We start from the raw sequence: 19,517 nt of genomic DNA on the forward strand, positions 1-19,517 counted from the left end.
TTTTATTTTTTTGCAGATTGAAGTGAGTGTTGGTACCTCGAAGGAGGCACATGATAGCTATCCCAGATACTGAAACCTTAAAAACAGCGACAAGAATAGGAATACCAAATATGGATAGTGTTTTTTTATTAATATGACGTGAATGTTTGCAATATAGGAATGACAAGAATAAAGAATACATTATTTTTTTATCGAATATATATAAAAAATAAGTGTACAATGAAAATAGCAGATTATTAATAATTATAATGTAAACAATTATTGGCTAAATACTGGCGTTAATCTTTCTAAATCTGTAGGTACTGATTGTATCTTATGATCCAATGATTAACTTAAATAATATACTTGTCTTGTGATGTGATATCTTGCCTAAAACCAAAAATGCCTGAAAACAGAAAACACAAGCAAATCAGAATAACAGTTACTATACAATATATAGGGTATTTTTGATTTTTTTTTTTTTTATTGATTTTTTTTTCAATAAAAAAAATTAATGAATTTCATACTGTACCTTGTGTTTTTATATTTGTTGTCATGTCCTCTGGATGCTTTACTGTACGACTCTTTATGTGTGTGACTGTATGCACTACTATCAAGACAGGACGCGTATTTAAGTATTTGTTGACACGGGTACAAAAATAACAAATAACAAATAACAAGTGCCTCCCTCACCAACTTTTTGAAATACCCCGGACGGGAAACAAATATTTTTTGTTACTTGGCCTTATGTAACCTACTGTAAACTAGCTAGTCTTGATAAGGTAAGTGCAAGTATCATAATTGATTTCAGCATTTTTCTAGATCGTGTGTTCATTAATATGACCTCTATAATCTTACATAAAATACAAGCTTTGAGCTGATTCAAAATGTCTATGGCTTTTACATTAATTAAGGTTGACTTCTCAGAAGATGATAGGGACTTTGCTTAGCTGTGGGAGGGTGCAAGAGGCCTACCAAAAAAAAAAACCTGGTCATGTACATACAGTAGCACACCTTCATCTGATGTCATTAATAAAAAAATTATAATTTTTATGATAAAAACAGCTGATATGAAACTGCTCATAAGCAGACTAGTTGTAGTACCTTACTAAGGCCCAGATAAATGTAACCTGTATGACCTTTCAAAGTGTCAATGGACATTATGCATACATGCCTCTGTACTCTGGTGTCAACACAGCATCTGTGCAAGTCGTTCAGTCTTGCCATGTTATTGCTATGTAAATGCCATTAAAACTGCTCTTATTTAACTACCTTATCAAAAAGTTTGTATCCAGAAAAAGAGAAACACATACAAGCCCTACATGGCAAAAACATATCTGATAAATAAAAATAGAAATTAAAAAACACAGGCCTAGGGATTTCAGCTATGTGTAAAGAGTTATACAGATTGGGGAAGTTGGAATATAAGCAGTGGAGTCTTGAAATTATGGAGGGAGGAGACGGGGAACTAGTGGAGAGGGGACTGATGAGAAGGGTGCAAAGGTGAAGTGAGGGATGATACCTCCCAAAATAAGGTGATACGAGATAATTGCTAACTACCACTTGAGCAAGACCTTTTAATATCTTTGAACATTTTCAATGGGGGAGGCCAACTGAGGGGTGAAAGCTTTGGGGATGTCCACGCACACCCCTAGATACACCATAAATATATGAGCGAATTGGTTGGTTAAAATTGTTTATGTAAGGTTTTCTTTTCTATACCATTAATATGAAATATTTCTCCTTTTTAATTGAACAATAAAATACGATATATAAGTGAGCAAGGGTTTTCCAAGATTTTACCATAAAATACTGGCCTTGTATTGTACTTACAGACTGTTCTGCATCTGTGAAGCTAAGTCCAAAATAATCCTTTTCCACAATATCCAATGAATACAACACTTGTTCATAAAGTTCCTCTGCTTTTGCATTTTTCTAAACAAAGAGAAAAAGATTTCATGGTTTTAGAAATTAAAAAACATTGAACTACATTATAATCTAAAGTAAATTTCCTGTTTTATTCTAAATAAAACTATATCCCAAGAATATAACTTAAGGAAGTGTGATTATATTCAAGGCCTACTATACAATTATTTACTAAAAAATCTCAAAATGGACATATCATTTTAATCTAGTTAATATTATATATAATGAATAACAGAGGACCATTTTTTGGGGTACAAAGTAAAGTTTCAAGATTAAAAATTTCAGACTATCTTTCAATCACTATTAGTCACGGACCAAAGTGACAATGGGGTATGGAGGCATTTCCAGAAGGAAAAATGATAACTGAGATTTCATCACTGAATAAAAAACAATATTAAACTGCATCTACAAATAATATATCTGGAGTGCTCAGATATAATATTGTGTAATATCACTCTCTATACCGCTTACTAAAACGATTTTCATAAACTCAACTAACCCACTATTAAAAGGTTTTGAGGCTGGTGAGGAAATGTTCACAACTATAATTGAATTATAAACTATATAAGTAAATAACTAAAAAAAAGAAACCACTATCTAGCACATAAATTAAATTAAGTAAAATACTAAAATCAATTTACACGGCAATGCATCAAATTTGTTTTGGTTTTTTTTTTTTGCTTTCATAAAAATAAAAAAAATAACAGTGACTAACAATAGACAACTTAGTATTAGCCTTTCATGTTATTCAGATTGTTAATGTTACCTAAACACTAAACATGACTCATTCATACCATACTGTATGTATATATTCAATCAAGCCAATTCAGATATAACTATTCGTAATACCATAAATACTGTATTGAACATTTCACAGGCAGTGGATCATAAGATAGTCTCATGCTATGAAGTTCAGCAAGTTATGTGCAACATGGTAAAATTACTGCCGGTATAAGCTACATGAAACAAACACACAAATGCAAACCAAACAACACAGGTATTTTGATTAAACAGGTGTAAAAAAAAAATTGTTCAAATAGAAGTTGCAACTCTTAAGACCTTCTCTAATAGTTGTGTAAATTTAGCTACAGCCAATGACAATGAATAAACTCTTAACAAACCAAAAATAATTTTAACATCTGTGATGGTGGACTAAAAACAGGAACCAGATGGTAGAATGATTACTGCAGGAATAACTGTTCACCAAAGCTAATTGTGTTTTTTAATATTTTTTGAACTGCTTAATAGTTGGTAACAGTTTGCCACTAGGTGCAAGCCGGGGTGGTGGTGCATGTGTCCTTGAGAGGCCCTTTCTGTACCAGCGGGCTAAGTGGGAACTGCACCCACCAGAAGCAGCAAAAGGTATCTGACAGGTTGCGCTACATATTTGGTGTGCACATGTAACTGGAGAGGTGAAACAACGTGAATGAAACATTATTAGTCCGGTGCTAAGGTAGGAGATTAGGGGCACTCCTCTGGGTGGAACCTTGCCATGTACAGTAGTTACCCGTAGGAATAGTTAAAAGGTATCATAAAGAGGCCTATCAAGGCTTTTACAACATTCGATCTGAAGAACAAGCTTTGTCTATAATTATTATCCAAATTTTATAAGCCATACAATAGTTATATACTATATGCAAATAGACAATTATTCCAAATTACATCACACGCCATTAAATGTTTTACCTAGCAATATATTTAAAAATGTACTGGTACTTATTCACTTCTACCTATTGTACTATGTAATGTGCATATAAATCAATTATTACTAGAAATTGCAAATGCAGTTGGTACGTGTAGGTTAGTCTACAAACGTCGCCCAAAGTAATTTATTTTATCCGGCAGAACGAAAGAAGGAAACTCCACTTTTCAGTTGTCTTAGGCCCTTGTTTTTTGACAAACAATGACTTTTCAGAATTCAAATTGCTGTCAAGAATATGAATTGGCTGATTCGCAGCAATTATATCCAACTCTGAGTTGTTGATGTGCAGATTTACAATCAGTTCTTGGATCATTGTGAATGGGACATCGAATAATATGATTAAAATAATACCAGAATATAAATATTGACCACAACAGTTTATCAATAAACGTTTACTAAAGTTTGGATTTGCAGACACGACCAGCAACTACAAATTGACTGCTTTCTTCATCAAGTCTCTCGAATCGAATTGATTTTCCATTACCTTAGGTTAATGGGATAGGCATGCAGAAATTGCTTTTTTTTATAAAACAGTTTATCATGGGATTTAATTCATTTTTTAGAAGAAATACCTAAGGCGATTCAATAATGATCTACATTATTAGCCAATCAGATACCAATTTAATAATGAATAATATGTTATATTTTAATATCCACTCTCATCCCCACATGACTGGCAATGGTGGGATGGAGAGCTCTTTATAAACTTATGAAAGATTATTTAATTTGTGATTCATCCATAAACACCAACAGGAGGTTTTGTGCCCGCTGTGTTTACAGTAGGCAAGATGATTCAACCAAAGAAAAAAAAAAAACTGACAATGGGTCTGGGTCAAGGGGCCAATGTACAGGAGGGACCCAAGGCCAGCCACTGTGATTACTTGTGGTTTTATTTACCACTAGCTATGTTCATACAAATTTTTCATGAGATAATCTTATGTGTGTTCAATTGTAGCCCGGGTATCAATTTTAAACCTGTTTGAACTTGTATATTGTTATCACTAAAGAAAAGAAAACTGCATAAACTACAGTGAATAAGCTTTTATAACAATTAGAGTACCTTAATGTCATCTTTTGCCACAAGGTGTCTAGTGCTACGTGGCCTCATGTTATTTGTGTCGTTACCCAATTATGATCCCAATCATAGGCTTAGCCAGCGAGCCGTTCGGCCGTCTTTTGGATGACCTACGATTATTTAGGAAGGCCACTTTTACCGAGACGACTTGGCCTCATCAGCTCGGCCTAGCCTAATTGGGCCAGGTCTACCTTTAGCAAATTCTTTATATTCTTCAAATCTATCGAATGTTACATTAAACTAAAGCTAAATCATATTTACGTTTGATAAAAGCAACATTTATTGATTGAATATATGTTGTTTTCGTACCAATATTCGGTGGGGCTTAGTGCCACTGGCTTCCATTTTGGACGGCCTATTTCATTTTTTTCTGGCTAAACCCTTGATCCCAGTGTCGATCCTGCTATTTCATTCATGATGTTGTAAAGTTCTAGGCCTACTTGCCACCGTCACTTGCCCGGATCTGTGGGCTTCTCTACACCCTACATTCTACGAATCTTGCATTATGAGAAAATCCCTGAGACTTAAATATTTAAACAGCTATATCAACTACCCAATAACTATTGGCTAATTACGTTGCATTAAAACAAGTTAGTAAAAACCCTGATCACAGTTATACAAGTGAATTGGTTGGATGGGCAGGTAATCAATCTAATGAGAAATATATAAACACACAGAATGGCTAGTTTACAATGATGATTAGCTGAACCAACGTTGGTTGACATTGGCTACAGGAGATTCTTGTGAAATGTTTTTGAGAATCCTTGGAAAGTACAATGTAATGGTGTAAAAAATGCACTTGAGATTGTGGCCAGATTTACTGTACTTATAATCAAATATGATCATACCTTACAGTATATACATATTAATTAGAGTAGTCACTAATGACTTGTTTCATAATCATCACTAACTTTACAGCCACATACCATATTGCCATTGTCACCACAATTGACAATTGTCAGTATCATATCAATTTTTTTTGGTTCATTTTGTGAATTATCTGAATCATTTTTAAAAGTAATATTTTAATTAATATTATACTAAAAATACTCTTTCTAATATTGATAAGTTATGACCTATTCAAATTTAAATAGATGGTATGAATAGCATAAAGGCCTGTTCATAATTCAATGATGACGATAACGATAAAAAAGCTAAAAAGCAATTGTTCCTATAGAAAATAAAAGAAATGAGTTTTTACACTAGAATGATTCAATAACGATTTATCGCTTATGCGATAACAACATATTTTGACAAATCAAATCAGATGATGTCATAATCATGGAAAAACATTAAAATCGTAGTAGTAGCAATGATTTTATTGTTCTTCCATGATTATGACGTCATCTGATTTGATTTGTTAAAATATTTTGTTATTGTATACACGATAAATCGTTATCGAATCGTCCTAGTGTAAAAACTTCTCATTTTATTTGTTTTCTATATAAACAATTGCTTTTTAGCTATTTTATCGTTATCATTATCGTTGAAGTATAAACAGGCCTTAAGCCTCACATGAAGTGGAATTACTATAGTAGGCCTAGATCCAACTAAACAAGTCCCTTTATTTAATACAATTTTTTTCATTGTATATTTCAAGGACATTCATATTTGACAAACCCCTATTGTACAGTATGATAATGAAGTGAAATAACTAGAATTACATAATACATGACCTGTTAATGTCATTTTGTGTCACACAACCGTGAGTAGTAATTTGTAAACACTGACTGTAGGTAGGTAAAGAGAATTCCAGGATATTTGATATCGTCAAAGCATTTATAAAAATCATTCTTATTTATTTATGTTCATACACGGCAGCTAACGATTAGCAGAATCCAGATAAACATACGCGCTCACCCATGCGTTCATACAAGAAAATCCCAGATCCAGATCAAGAAAGATGAATGTGGGATATCTGGCCAATAGGAAACTGGAAATCGGAAATGTGCATGTGGGACTGGTTAGTGATAAAAATGCACTCAACTTGCTAACTGATAGCACTTGCTAACCGTTAGCGTATTCAGATCCTGGTAATGGTTAGCGCTACAGTACAGCCGTGAACTTTGCATCTGCGCGTAAAACCACCCATTTTGAACGTAGCTCTGAACCCCAACGAAGGTAATTGTTATTTTAATTAACTTTGCAATGATCGTAGGCTGGATCATCGGGCTGATAAACAATGTGTAAACAATACTGAAATATAGTTTACTAGCATTCAACATATGAGCAATGTTGCAATTAACTAATAAACAATGTTAGAACTTTATTGTTCATTATTTCCTACCTTATATCCATCATATTTTAAAACCCTGCTTCGCTACCGGCCTACAGAACAGTATGTTTGAATTTCATTTAAGACTCTATATTTTCCCCCAAGAGGAGAGCAGACAGTAATTATACTGGTTAACTTTCCAATTTGGAGTATTTTTATCTGATATTATTCTGGCAGTAGGCATTTTCTTCTTTTTAAATAATACTATCGATGACAAATCATGTACAAATTATTAAGAATTCTACATAAAGATCACGTTGTATGTACACCGTAATGAGCAGAACCTGCAAAGTGATTCAATACTAATGGAACTATAGAAATCACTACCTTGCCTAATTAAGGCTAGAAATGCTGGACCGCATTTCCATCGTTTTTACTCACTGTTGCCCACAGCTTTTCAACATTTGCCACAAGGTTAACCTTTTTTAACACACTTTACTAGGGCACATGATGCCTGCTCCTGGATTTTGGGGTTGACAACATGAACTGGTGATTCGTCAAGTTTTGCTTTCTATTGGGTTTTCCATGCGACGATCGGTAATTTAAGAATTAACGGACGTTAACTCTCCTTTATATTTATTATTTATCTTACTAAATCAAGACTACAAAATATTATTTGATGGACAATCTTTTCACACGTATACAATAGGTAAAATAATTATAAATAAAAAATAGGCTAGGCCCTAGGCTAATTAATTAAAAAAATAATACAGCAGTGCAAACAAGTTCCTGTTGTCGACAGCGAGTGGAAGGGGAGACTCTCATCAAAAATTAGCTCCATATTTTAAATTAACAGTCTGAACTTGTGCTTGTCATTCACAAATGACCCAGCAATACATTGTTTATACCAGTAAAGCTACAGCAGTCTTTCTGCACATACAAATAAACAACACACTTTTTCTTCGTAGGTTCACTTTGCAGTTTTGCTTAGATTATTTATAACAGGTACGATGTAGCTACAAAGCCTGCGCGGAGTAAAAATTGCAATTAGTTTCTGGCTGTACTGCAACTGATCGGGCGTTTGCACATGGGTGAATGGTTAGTTCTAACGGTTACTGTAGCACCAGACCCAAATAATACTAGGGCTCTAGTGTGAACCTAACAAGAGAGACTAGCCCATATGCATCTCAATTGGGAAGCAATCTAAGCGGTCATCTGATGGTAAAGCTCACCATGGTTCTTTCAAACCAATTTAAAAATTCAGACAAGACATCTATAAAGTAAATAATAAATGTAACATTCTCCTTACACAATACATAATTATATTAGATCATAGAAAAAACTGTAGCTGCATACCACACTTAGGCAAAAAAAAAAAAAAATTTAGCAGGCATTATTTCTTTGTATAGCCTATTAAATTTTCATTAAATTATTGTGTACTGTATAATCATAAAAGCTTGTGTTGCATAAATAATATCTAAGTTAGTCTTAGAGTGCTGCCTTTTAATTCTCTTGGTATAATAATTTAAAATCATATTGAAAACATGACAGCAACAAACTCCCATTTTAACGAGTGTTACAAATGATTATAGTATACAATTTCCAAGCTATCGCGCTCCCCATGGCTTCAGCCTTTCTGATTCCAAATGATGACAGCTGTTAAAACCAAGTTCATAGGCTTGAAATCAATTATTACATGGGCCCATGCCTCCCAATGTACCAGCCACAACCGCAAAACAAAGGCTATGCAACCACCACTGGGCTAAGCTTGTGTTTGTTGGCTGGTGACCGACTGATACGTGTCTTAATACTGTACACTACCGGTATTGGAACTTCAATAATGAATGAAAGACTGGGCAAAAGGTTATAACACTACCTTCTAGCCCATTTAATGCATATTTAGATACTATTCTATGATTATCAATTTTATGAATGCTACTGAAATATAGTTAAGTTATATTTGAAAAATATTATAAATTAAGTATTACTGTACAAAACTATCAAATAAAAGAAAGACTAATTCTTTTTTTTTTTTCGAATAAAGTTTGTCCTGACTTAGAATATACCCACAAGGCAAGTTTCCTGTGGGTCTGGTATGTTTTTGCCCAAGAATGAAGGGCATATTCCCAGTGTGTTCTAGACGAGTTCCCATCGTGGTATACTTACAACAAGTGGTAAACAAGGAATTCATTTTTATTTGAAGCTAAGCAAACACTGGCTATTTTTTTTTAATATGACTAAAAAAATCTAGTAAATATAATTAACTATGTATAAATTAAGTAAATATAAAATTGAAAATGCCCAATGTCTGTCTTATGCTTGAATAATAATAATTAATATTTCAATTATTATAAAATTAAATTACATTATTTTAATCAAAATAGAATTTAAAAAAAACATTGTTGACCACTAAAGGACACAATTAAAAGACTAGTAGTCAAATAAAACATTTGGAAGTTAACCTATTTGATCCAATCATATATTACTATATATTGATAATTGTAAGAAAGTACAATACATACTCCAAGTATTGAAATACACGCCATCGTGTTGGGATTCAATATTTCGACATTAATTATGTCATCATCAGGAATCTGAATATGACATAATTGATGTCGAATAAAATGACATCAGGAATCTGAATATGACATAATTAATGTTGAATAAAATATGACATTTAATTAATGTCGAAATATTGAATCCCAACACGATGGCGTGTATTTCAATACTTATTAGTATACAGTATTATATTTCTTATCTGAGATTATTCAGTGGACCTTTCGGTTTTTGATAATTGTATGTACTTTGAATGCTTTAGAATTTCCCAGATTTTATCAATGAATACATTTAAACTAGTCAATCACACAATCAATTTTCTTTGACGTGCCTATACTGGTCATGATGTGGTGTATTCATATTTTAGCATGTCACATGTAAAAATCTAAATTTATCCTCAATAGAGTACTTGAAGAAATTCAACTCTTATAAACCATGTTAATTGTAGTTTTCTAGGACATAGTGTCAAACAATTGTAACCTCCAAGAACCATAAAGTTCGATAGAGCATAGTATTACACAATAAGGTGTGTATTTAGAAACATATTACAGATAAATCAATTTAAAAAAAAAAAAAACACTGGTAGCACTTTATTGACTAGCTTGTAAACATTTATTACAGTCTGCTGGCTCCATCATTTTGCAGTGAAATATAAATAAAATTGCTTTGAATTGAGAAATACTATAGAACTGTACCTTTTGTAGTTTAATTGCCCACCGATACTAAGGTTTTATGTTCAAATATTTGGCACTACAACGGAGCCTCAATGAGTATTCATAATGCATTATTGTGTTATCACTGTAACAAGCATGGGAACCTAATGTTGGATGTGAAGTAAGTTGATTTGCTAATTTATATAACAAATACAGTTCAAGCCTTGCCAAAATTATAGCCTGTGGGTGCTGAAAAAGTGCCTTTACCACTATGGAGTACCTTTAATCATTACGGAGTACCTTTAACCAGTTCCGAGTACCTTTAATTAAGCTATATAGACTGTGTAAGCAAACTTAGGCAATGTTGTTCAATCCTCAATCCTATTGAGAGTTCTCAAGCTTCATTGCACATGTCCTAATGGCCCATCTTGGCACAATTGCCCATTTTATTCCGTTATTCTAACTTGCAGCTAAACCATAGATTGTGATTCAATCTTGAATGGCATTAGTTTGGTTTAAACTACTCAGAGTGTTCCGGTTACAGATCAACGTCCAAAGATACAGTTCAATGCACAAAACTCATGGAGGACCTTCCATCCAATCACGTTATTTTCCATTACAATAATTGGGAACTATTAGGGTACTTCGGAGGGAATACATTTATCCAATTGTTTCCTGTATTGTTAGTGTCTGTAAAACTCATTTTTATTTAAATGATCGTAGAAGCTTATTCATGTTTATTTAACTACATATTTCTACAAGTTCAAACATTATTTCATTTTATTTTAAACAGGTTTAAATTTAAATGTAAGTTTTTAGTTGAAGCCATAAGTATCAAATAAATACAGTAATACTAATTTACAAATTATGGATTCCAGAGATTTTTTCACACAGTAGTTTGCTATCAAGTGTGAAGGCTGCTTTTGACACCTTTGGAGATGGGGGATGTTTTTAGTCATATTGTAAAATCTTATTAATTACATACCAAACGCATAGCAAATTCTAATTTATTGAGTGCATTACCAAAAGTTGTTTAACACATACATAGAACTTTACAAAGAGCTTAGTTGCAAAATGGTGATGTCAATTAAATAACTTTCTCCAACCTGTTCTTATCTCTGTTGCTTGTGAATGGAATAAGACGGATTATGAAGAAAATTCAAAAATTTGTACGAGTTTTAATTAAAATAGAATGTGCATTTACTGGACATTGAGCGAGCATCTAAGTTGGTCCCTACTAATTGGTAATAAATGAAATTCCCTTCCATTCTCCCATGACTACAGTGCGTTGGTAAACGAACAGTGCATTGTGACAGCATTTGTAAGGGGCTGTTTGGAAAATATTTCATTTTTTAAAAAGTGGTAAAAAAAAGGTTAGAGGTAAAAGAAAAGCAAGAGGAAACATCAGCCTTGGTGAAGACTAGGTAGAAATGGCCTTGATGAGAAAAAAGGTATTTGGCTAAAAAATGTCTAGATGTAAACAGATATATAAATACATGAAGTAAAAAAATATGTAATAATTGCGTAGAGGTTAAAAAAGGCAGTGGTCATTGTTACACCAGTCTTATACTAATTTTAAACTATGATTAATGATGTCGATTGATGACTTAATCCAATCAATTAACATGAATTAGGAACTGGTTTAATTTAATTATTAATTCTATAGGTAAAACAAGTTTTATTCACAGTAGCATCGCTGCCTACCCTATTTACAACTTACTGTACTGGTAGTCATAAAAAATATTATATAGTATAGAGTCATAAAATATTAGTACAAGTCTGCTCCTCTGATGCTTTTGTTTTGATACTTTAAAAATTAGTTATTTTGCATAGCATACCGTTCGTTCTCTGTTTAAAAAAAAAACATAGTGATTATGTTTTTTAGTTGGAATTTGAAAACTAGATTAAAAAAGAATAAAAAATGTCTGAAGTAGTTAAAAAAACAAAAAACAAAAAAAAAAACTAAAACTATGACAATATATTTTCAAATCTTCCTCTCTTATTTCTTCTGGGCATTGTATCAAAGTATCTCTTCTCTTTATATTCTTACTTTGTGTTTAAAATATTTGCCAAGAAAAACAAATTTCTTGTATTTATAAGTGATGAATAAACTTGAACCTTGAACCCTGGTATTGCTAATATTTTCAGTGCATTGTGCCCTCATAACAAAAAGCATGTACAATACAGTACATAGCCTAGGGCTTGCTGTCACAGTGGTATATAACAGGATCTTTTCATCACTTCAATGCTAGAATGGAATCACCATTTACTAGGCCTAAAGTACAGTTAACAACATTCCTGTGGCATTACATCACGTTCTTATCCAAACTGTGCTATGTCCATGCTCACAACAGTAGGCCTACTATTCAATAGTAATGTCAGTCCACCAAAAGAAAAAAAAAAGAAACAAAATACTTTTTTGTCTTTGGTACCAGAAAAAAAAAATAAAGAAAAAGGAAATATGCCAACTTAAAATTTACTCCTGGGAAAAACTGGATCCCTCTCCCATATTTTGAAAATCAGAAACCAAAAAAAACCAACCAAAAAACAAAAACATCCCCCTCCCCAGAGGTTAATGAAAGCTTACTCTATTCCATCAAATCCACATAGTACATGGTTGACCATATAATTTGGTAATTCAAAAGTGCATGACTTTATATTGAATTTAAACTTACATTTTCTTACATACTGTATATCTGAATAATTATATTAAAATTTTCTGATAACGTTAACTACAGCAAAGAAAAATCAGATTTGCTAAAAATAAAATAAGATTGAACAATACCGTACTGTCACATTGCATTACACATTTTAGGATGCCTGTTATATCATCAAAATCAATTCAATTTTCTGTGAAAATACCCAAAATATAGTACTAGATCAGCTGCTAAAAATAGAATACAACAATAAGCAGTTTCATACAAAGATAGAGAAAACTCACTGAATGAAGACAAAATAATATGAAATGAAATTCTGATGATTACTGAGTGACGCATTGGGAAGTACCCTTCCTGATTTAAACAGTATTATAACAGAATGCTAACGGAAACCTATTGTTAAGTGCATCTTGCTCGATGAGTCATCCAAATTATCGATAAATTAATCTATTTAGCATACAATACTGTAATAACTTATATTCGCTAAGTTTTATGGTAACTATTCACAAAAAAAAAACAATTTGTAGTTTAGAGAAATATTTACATCATTTTTGTGAATCTTTTAATTTTCTATTTTACTAAAGTACTGCAAGACAAAGATGATAATTTAACTATACTGTACAGTAAATGTCCTAATCTTCCTTCTAATCATTCTCATCATCTCATGACTAGGTTTTTTTTTACATATGCATTCACAGTGTGGCTGCATACAGGTAGTACTGTGCCTTTAAATATTGTCATACTGTATGTGTGGTCTAGTATTTTTTTGTACTGTTATATACACAATGATGAGTTGTGACATCTCCATGGATATTTTATCACTGACTGTAAGTACTCCTTCTGCAGAGTCTAGGATCAATTATTATGATGAGAATCAACTACTTACAATATAATCAGAAAATATTTAGTTTCTAATTTATAATATATGAGAATATTTTAATTTTAATGTATATATGATCATAAACAACATTATGAAATACTGTACCTTGTCGAACATCTATTCAACAAGTAATCGGTAGAATTAAATGTCATTCTTTTGTGAAATTATTCATACCATACTCATTTTTTTTCTTAACGTTGTACCACACTACATTCATTATATCATAAAATATGGTAACAAATCATTTTAAAATTTCAAATATTCATAAAGATTCAATATTTAAAAAAAAAAAGTAATTCACAATTAATGCAGTTACAATTATAAAGTATTGCTTTGTGATGTTTTTATGTTTATGATTCATGTGGAAGGCTAACATTCTAAAATATAAATTATGAAATAGACTGTTTATAATATCCGATTAGTGTATTTAGGTCAAATGGCAATAAATTAAACCATTAAAACTGAGATTAAACTAATTTAACTGAGCTATCAATCGCCTATATTTTCATTCCTAAATTACTTGCATTATTTGATATTAATTATGGATTACATTACTTTGTGAGTTATTCTGTTGTTCCTATTCATTGTGTCACATTTATGGAGCTATAAAGCTCCATGATTTAAGTCAATGTCTTCTGAGATCGAGACTCTGCTCTCCTAAATGACATAGGTCACAGGTTATTTGAAGCCTATGCCACAGTTGTAAACAATTTAAGCTAAATCAAAGTGTATATTTTCTGTAACTGAATACTCTAGTCAGTAAGTTAAATCAATAAAACACATAATCAGTTCAATAAATCATATTACATGCAAATAAAAATATAAACTCTATGAATCTACAGTAAAACTAAAAGCAAACCCACATATAAAATCATTAACAAAAAAAAAAAAAAACGAGCAAATTAATAATTTTCTACTGTAGTTTCTATCTTTTGAAGCCTTTATTCTTGTCTATATCATGTTGGCATACATTGTGTTTAGTTCTTTTTACCATCATAAATAGTTTTTTTCATGCACACCACAGGATTCAATTTAATATCCTCAAATAATTAGGCCTACACTACAGTCCAAATTTAGAAACAGGACATCAAAAAAGACAATAAAACCTTTGATTCCATACACAATTACTGAATGGAGAATTGTTTTGAACTTGTTCCATGTCAAGAAACCAATTTCCCGTTGCTGTTCTGTTCTTTTGTTATTCAGATAAATAGAAGGTAATCCCATACAAATCCTTTATCAGTCAAATGGATCTATTATTATTTCTTCATAGATGAGTATTATGGGAGACTTTTATTATAAATTGTTTGGCTGAATCAAAACTTTGAATTCATGGCTTATTGTATCGCAATGGCCATTTCCCAACTAAAAAAATGTATGTTTTGGGATAGAAAATAAACTTCCACCTTCAGAAAGGCTGTACAAACAAGTATAGAAAATTATTGAAAAGGACGAACAAACATGTCATTAGTTACTCCGAAAAAAGTGAAAATAGCTTGGGATTGTTTTTGTTTCCTTCGGGCCTGAAACTAAAGGTTAGCCCGAGACTCAGTGAGGCTGGCAGTCCAGTAGACCTAGCCTAGAAAAGTTGGTCATCTCTACATGAATAAATGACAGAAAGGTTTGTCAACAAACAGTACATAGGCCTACACCACAGTAAACACACAAATTATCATTTGCAATCAAAATCTAAAATAGTATATTATACAAAAAAAAACAAACAAAAAAACAAAACCCAAAAACAAAACACTGGAGAAAAGGCTATAAAATCATGGAATAGTTGTTAGGTAATATATTGAAGATCAAGAACCAAATTGGTCTTACCTTTACTTCATATTGTTTGTCGGTACCATCAAGCATCAAAACCTTGCAGATCAGCATATTCTTTTTGGTGCCATCAACTCGAACCTCTCCACGAGCGGTACCATGTCGGCGATACCTCCTAGAAAAACGATTACTCAAAAATCGCATCATTTTGCTAATTTGACGACTTCAAGATTTAAAACATCACAAGAATAAATAAATATGGATATTTTATACCATCAAGGTATCTAAAATTGTCCTAAATTCCGAAACAAACGTTGTTTTGAACCTGTCCTTCGCAGACCCATTACCGATCACAACACCCTACTAAATTCCTTTGAGATCGAATCTGCGCAACCGCAAGATTTAATCAATGTATTATTCCGCCCTCTATAGTTCTAAAATTTCATGAGGACAGCAGACATAATAAAAACTTTCGTCTCACGGTTGCTAAAGAGTGCACAGTCAGTCATAAGTTAAAAAATTTGAAATATTAAATCTCTATTTGAATCGCTTTACTTTACTTGTATATTTAATGAATTTTGCTTACAATTAAAAATTTGTATGTGACGAAAATTTTCTCAATTAACGTACAGTTAAATAATACATTTTCTACATTCTTTTGCATTTAGACAACCTTTTCCGGGTAATCAGCGAAAATGTTTTCCATCTGTTTCTGGTTGCAAGTTAATAACTATTTGATCCTTTTAAATTAGCTATTCAAAATTTTAATTGATTTCAAGGTATTTTTAAATTTTTTTGCTAGACGGTTTCAATGTGAATAGACCATATAAATATACTTAAATTCAACATAATAAGAGTTCAACATGGTTAACACATGTATTTCGTGTTAGTTTTTTCCATTCCATCAAAACAGTTCGGTTGGTTTTCAGATTTAAAGGAGGGGGTGGGGGAAGGGGTGGAGGACTGTCTCTTATACACATCTATCTATTTAGCATACAATACTGTAATAACTTATATTCGCTAAGTTTTATGGTAACTATTCACAAAAAAAAAAAAACAATTTGTAGTTTAGAGAAATATTTACATCATTTTTGTGAATCTTTTAATTTTCTATTTTACTAAAGTACTGCAAGACAAAGATGATAATTTAACTATACTGTACAGTAAATGTCCTAATCTTCCTTCTAATCATTCTCATCATCTCATGACTGGGGTTTTTTTTTACATATGCATTCACAGTGTGGCTGCATACAGGTAGTACTGTGCCTTTAAATATTGTCATACTGCATGTGTGGTCTAGTATTTTTTTTGTACTGTTATACACAATGATGAGTTGTGACATCTCCATGGATATTTTATCACTGACTGTAAGTACTCCTTCTGCAGAGTCTAGGATCAATTATTATGATGAGAATCAACTACTTACAATATAATCAGAAAATATTTAGTTTCTAATTTATAATATATGAGAATATTTTAATTTTAATGTATATATGATCATAAACAACATTATGAAATACTGTACCTTGTCGAACATCTATTCAACAAGTAATCGGTAGAATTAAATGTCATTCTTTTGTGAAATTATTCATACCATACTCATTTTTTTTCTTAACGTTGTACCACACTACATTCATTATATCATAAAATATGGTAACAAATCATTTTAAAATTTCAAATATTCATAAAGATTCAATATTTAAAAAAAAAAAAGTAATTCACAATTAATGCAGTTACAATTATAAAGTATTGCTTTGTGATGTTTTTATGTTTATGATTCATGTGGAAGGCTAACATTCTAAAATATAAATTATGAAATAGACTGTTTATAATATCCGATTAGTGTATTTAGGTCAAATGGCAATAAATTAAACCATTAAAACTGAGATTAAACTAATTTAACTGAGCTATCAATCGCCTATATTTTCATTCCTAAATTACTTGCATTATTTGATATTAATTATGGATTACATTACTTTGTGAGTTATTCTGTTGTTCCTATTCATTGTGTCACATTTATGGAGCTATAAAGCTCCATGATTTAAGTCAATGTCTTCTGAGATCGAGACTCTGCTCTCCTAAATGACATAGGTCACAGGTTATTAGAAGCCTATGCCACAGTTGTAAACTACACATCTAGATGTGTATAAGAGACAGGTATTGGAGTGTGAATTGGGCTGTGTTCTCACTTATTTATTATTGTAAAAAAAGTCCATGATATGATTATTTTAATGATTTTTATAGAGGTAGGCATAGGCCTCTATAGGCTAGGCCTATGCTACTGGTATTATTATCATTATTACCAACAACTCCCTCGTATTTACAACAATTTGCATTGATCTGTTAAATGCTTCTTATTTATGTGAACAAATTAAGATTTCTTTCTGGTAAATTAATGTTACAGAACAGAATAAACATTTTTTTTTTCTCAATTTCCAATTCACGGCAGCAGGTGAGCTAACTAATCAAAAATAAATTTTATTTTTATTTTAAATCCTTACTTTCGTCAACAGTGGGTTTGCAAAACAAAATATCAAAAAATCATTATATGTTGACTTTCTTTCAGAATTTGTTGGTAAAGAATTTTTCTCAGTGAAAACTCATGAAGTAAGAAAGCGTTGATGTTTGTTTAAAGCCTTAATGCGGCAGTCGGAGAAACAGGAAATTACCTGACTTTCAAAGGTGAATAATTTTTTTTTAAGTTTCAAGTTTTTAACACTTTAAATATAGGAACTCACTAGTACTAATAGTGGAGGTTATCAATTAATCAATAATGTGTGTGTAAGGCCTACTGCATAAAGAGTATTAACATTGTAAATATATTGCACAATATTTTAATGCTTTTAAAACTAAGAAAAAAAGGATGGAACAACTAATTAACCGACTTATGATTAAGAAGTGTGTTAGTCTCTTATTTCAGCTACCGCATATCATACTCTTATTTTAATACATTCATGTTGAAGGAAAATACAAAATTTAAAATGTGGGTAGAAAATTTTAAGATACATTTTCAATACTAATTAATTACTTGCCTTAAAGACACAAATGGCAAAATCTGTTTAATTATTACATGATTTAAAATTTTAAAACAATTAGAGCATTAATCATATTCCAACTGTCAGTTCTTGGTTATTTCGCTCAGCCCCTCAATTCTTTATTATTCTGACCTAGTGTATGTATTATTATGATTTTTCATGACTCACTTTTTTTTTTCAAAAAAGAGTTTCAAAATGCACAAGACAACTGTATGTATCACTTTGCTCTGATTAAAAGAATTGTTTTTTTATATCTTTCAGCATGTGAAGCAAGGGTGAAAATCCGAAGCCATCCTGATTCAATATTTCAAACTTAGTTTGGTCACTGCAGAATCTACAATGGCATCTTTCAGCAAGATTTTAAATTTACTCTGCTACCATTGGACAAGAAAAAGCATGGATATAGACAGCTCCAGCTTCAATATCATACAGAAAATTTCTGGTTTATACACACCTGTAACGCGACAGATTCTTGAACAGGGTTTTGTATAATAGACTCTAGTTGACGCCTTAATATAAATTACAGAAAAAAAAACTGATTTGAAAACTGTAAAGCATTTAGGTACTGCTGGAATTTGAGGTATGTGCATCAGTAAGGCTTAAGACGAACAATATTATGTGAAGGGGTATGCAATTTATGCATATTTGATGTATTTAATTAAAGAAATCATGGTTTGTATATCTTGAACTCAGTGTATTTTTTATGTCTGCAGGAGTTGTTTAAGCCATTATTATTTTTTCCGTCCAGTAGCCACTCCAGCTCGAAATCAAACATTCAATACTGCTTGTGCATGCAAACAATATTGTGGACCCAACGGATGTCAACAAACAGCTCACCCGTCAATAACAACTTGCATTAACATTAACAAACAGTATATATTTACAAAAATAAGAAATTTATATGAATCTGTTATAAATCATTATATACAGCTTTCTTATAAGAATCTTATGAGACAACTAAACCATTCACATAGGATTCCTGAAAGACATCTATACGATTCCTTTAGGAAATCAATAGGATAAAAATAATACTTATAGGATTCCTATATAATTCTTATAAAGACACCCATAC

The 19,517-nt window shown here is 31.6% G+C and overlaps 1 protein-coding gene across 8 annotated transcripts in view; it reads right to left on the reverse strand.

The window, feature by feature from the left end:
* LOC117125324 (band 4.1-like protein 5) overlaps positions 1-19,517 on the reverse strand; it is a 58,684-nt gene that overhangs the window by 31,088 nt on the left and 8,079 nt on the right. For all 8 annotated transcript variants that reach the window (XM_033271831.1, XM_033271807.1, XM_033271814.1 and 5 more), the window contains exons 2-3: positions 15,468-15,585; positions 1,813-1,914 (exon numbers count right to left, since the gene is read on the reverse strand). In XM_033271831.1, coding sequence (XP_033127722.1) covers positions 1,813-1,914; positions 15,468-15,585 — 220 coding nt within the window. The remainder of the gene's footprint in view (positions 1-1,812; positions 1,915-15,467; positions 15,586-19,517) is intronic.

This window comes from Anneissia japonica, unplaced genomic scaffold, assembly GCF_011630105.1.
Source record: "Anneissia japonica isolate Jap-2015-1 unplaced genomic scaffold, ASM1163010v1 scaffold466_len1169948_cov191, whole genome shotgun sequence".
In the NCBI taxonomy this organism is placed as follows: Eukaryota; Metazoa; Echinodermata; class Crinoidea; order Comatulida; family Comatulidae; genus Anneissia; species Anneissia japonica.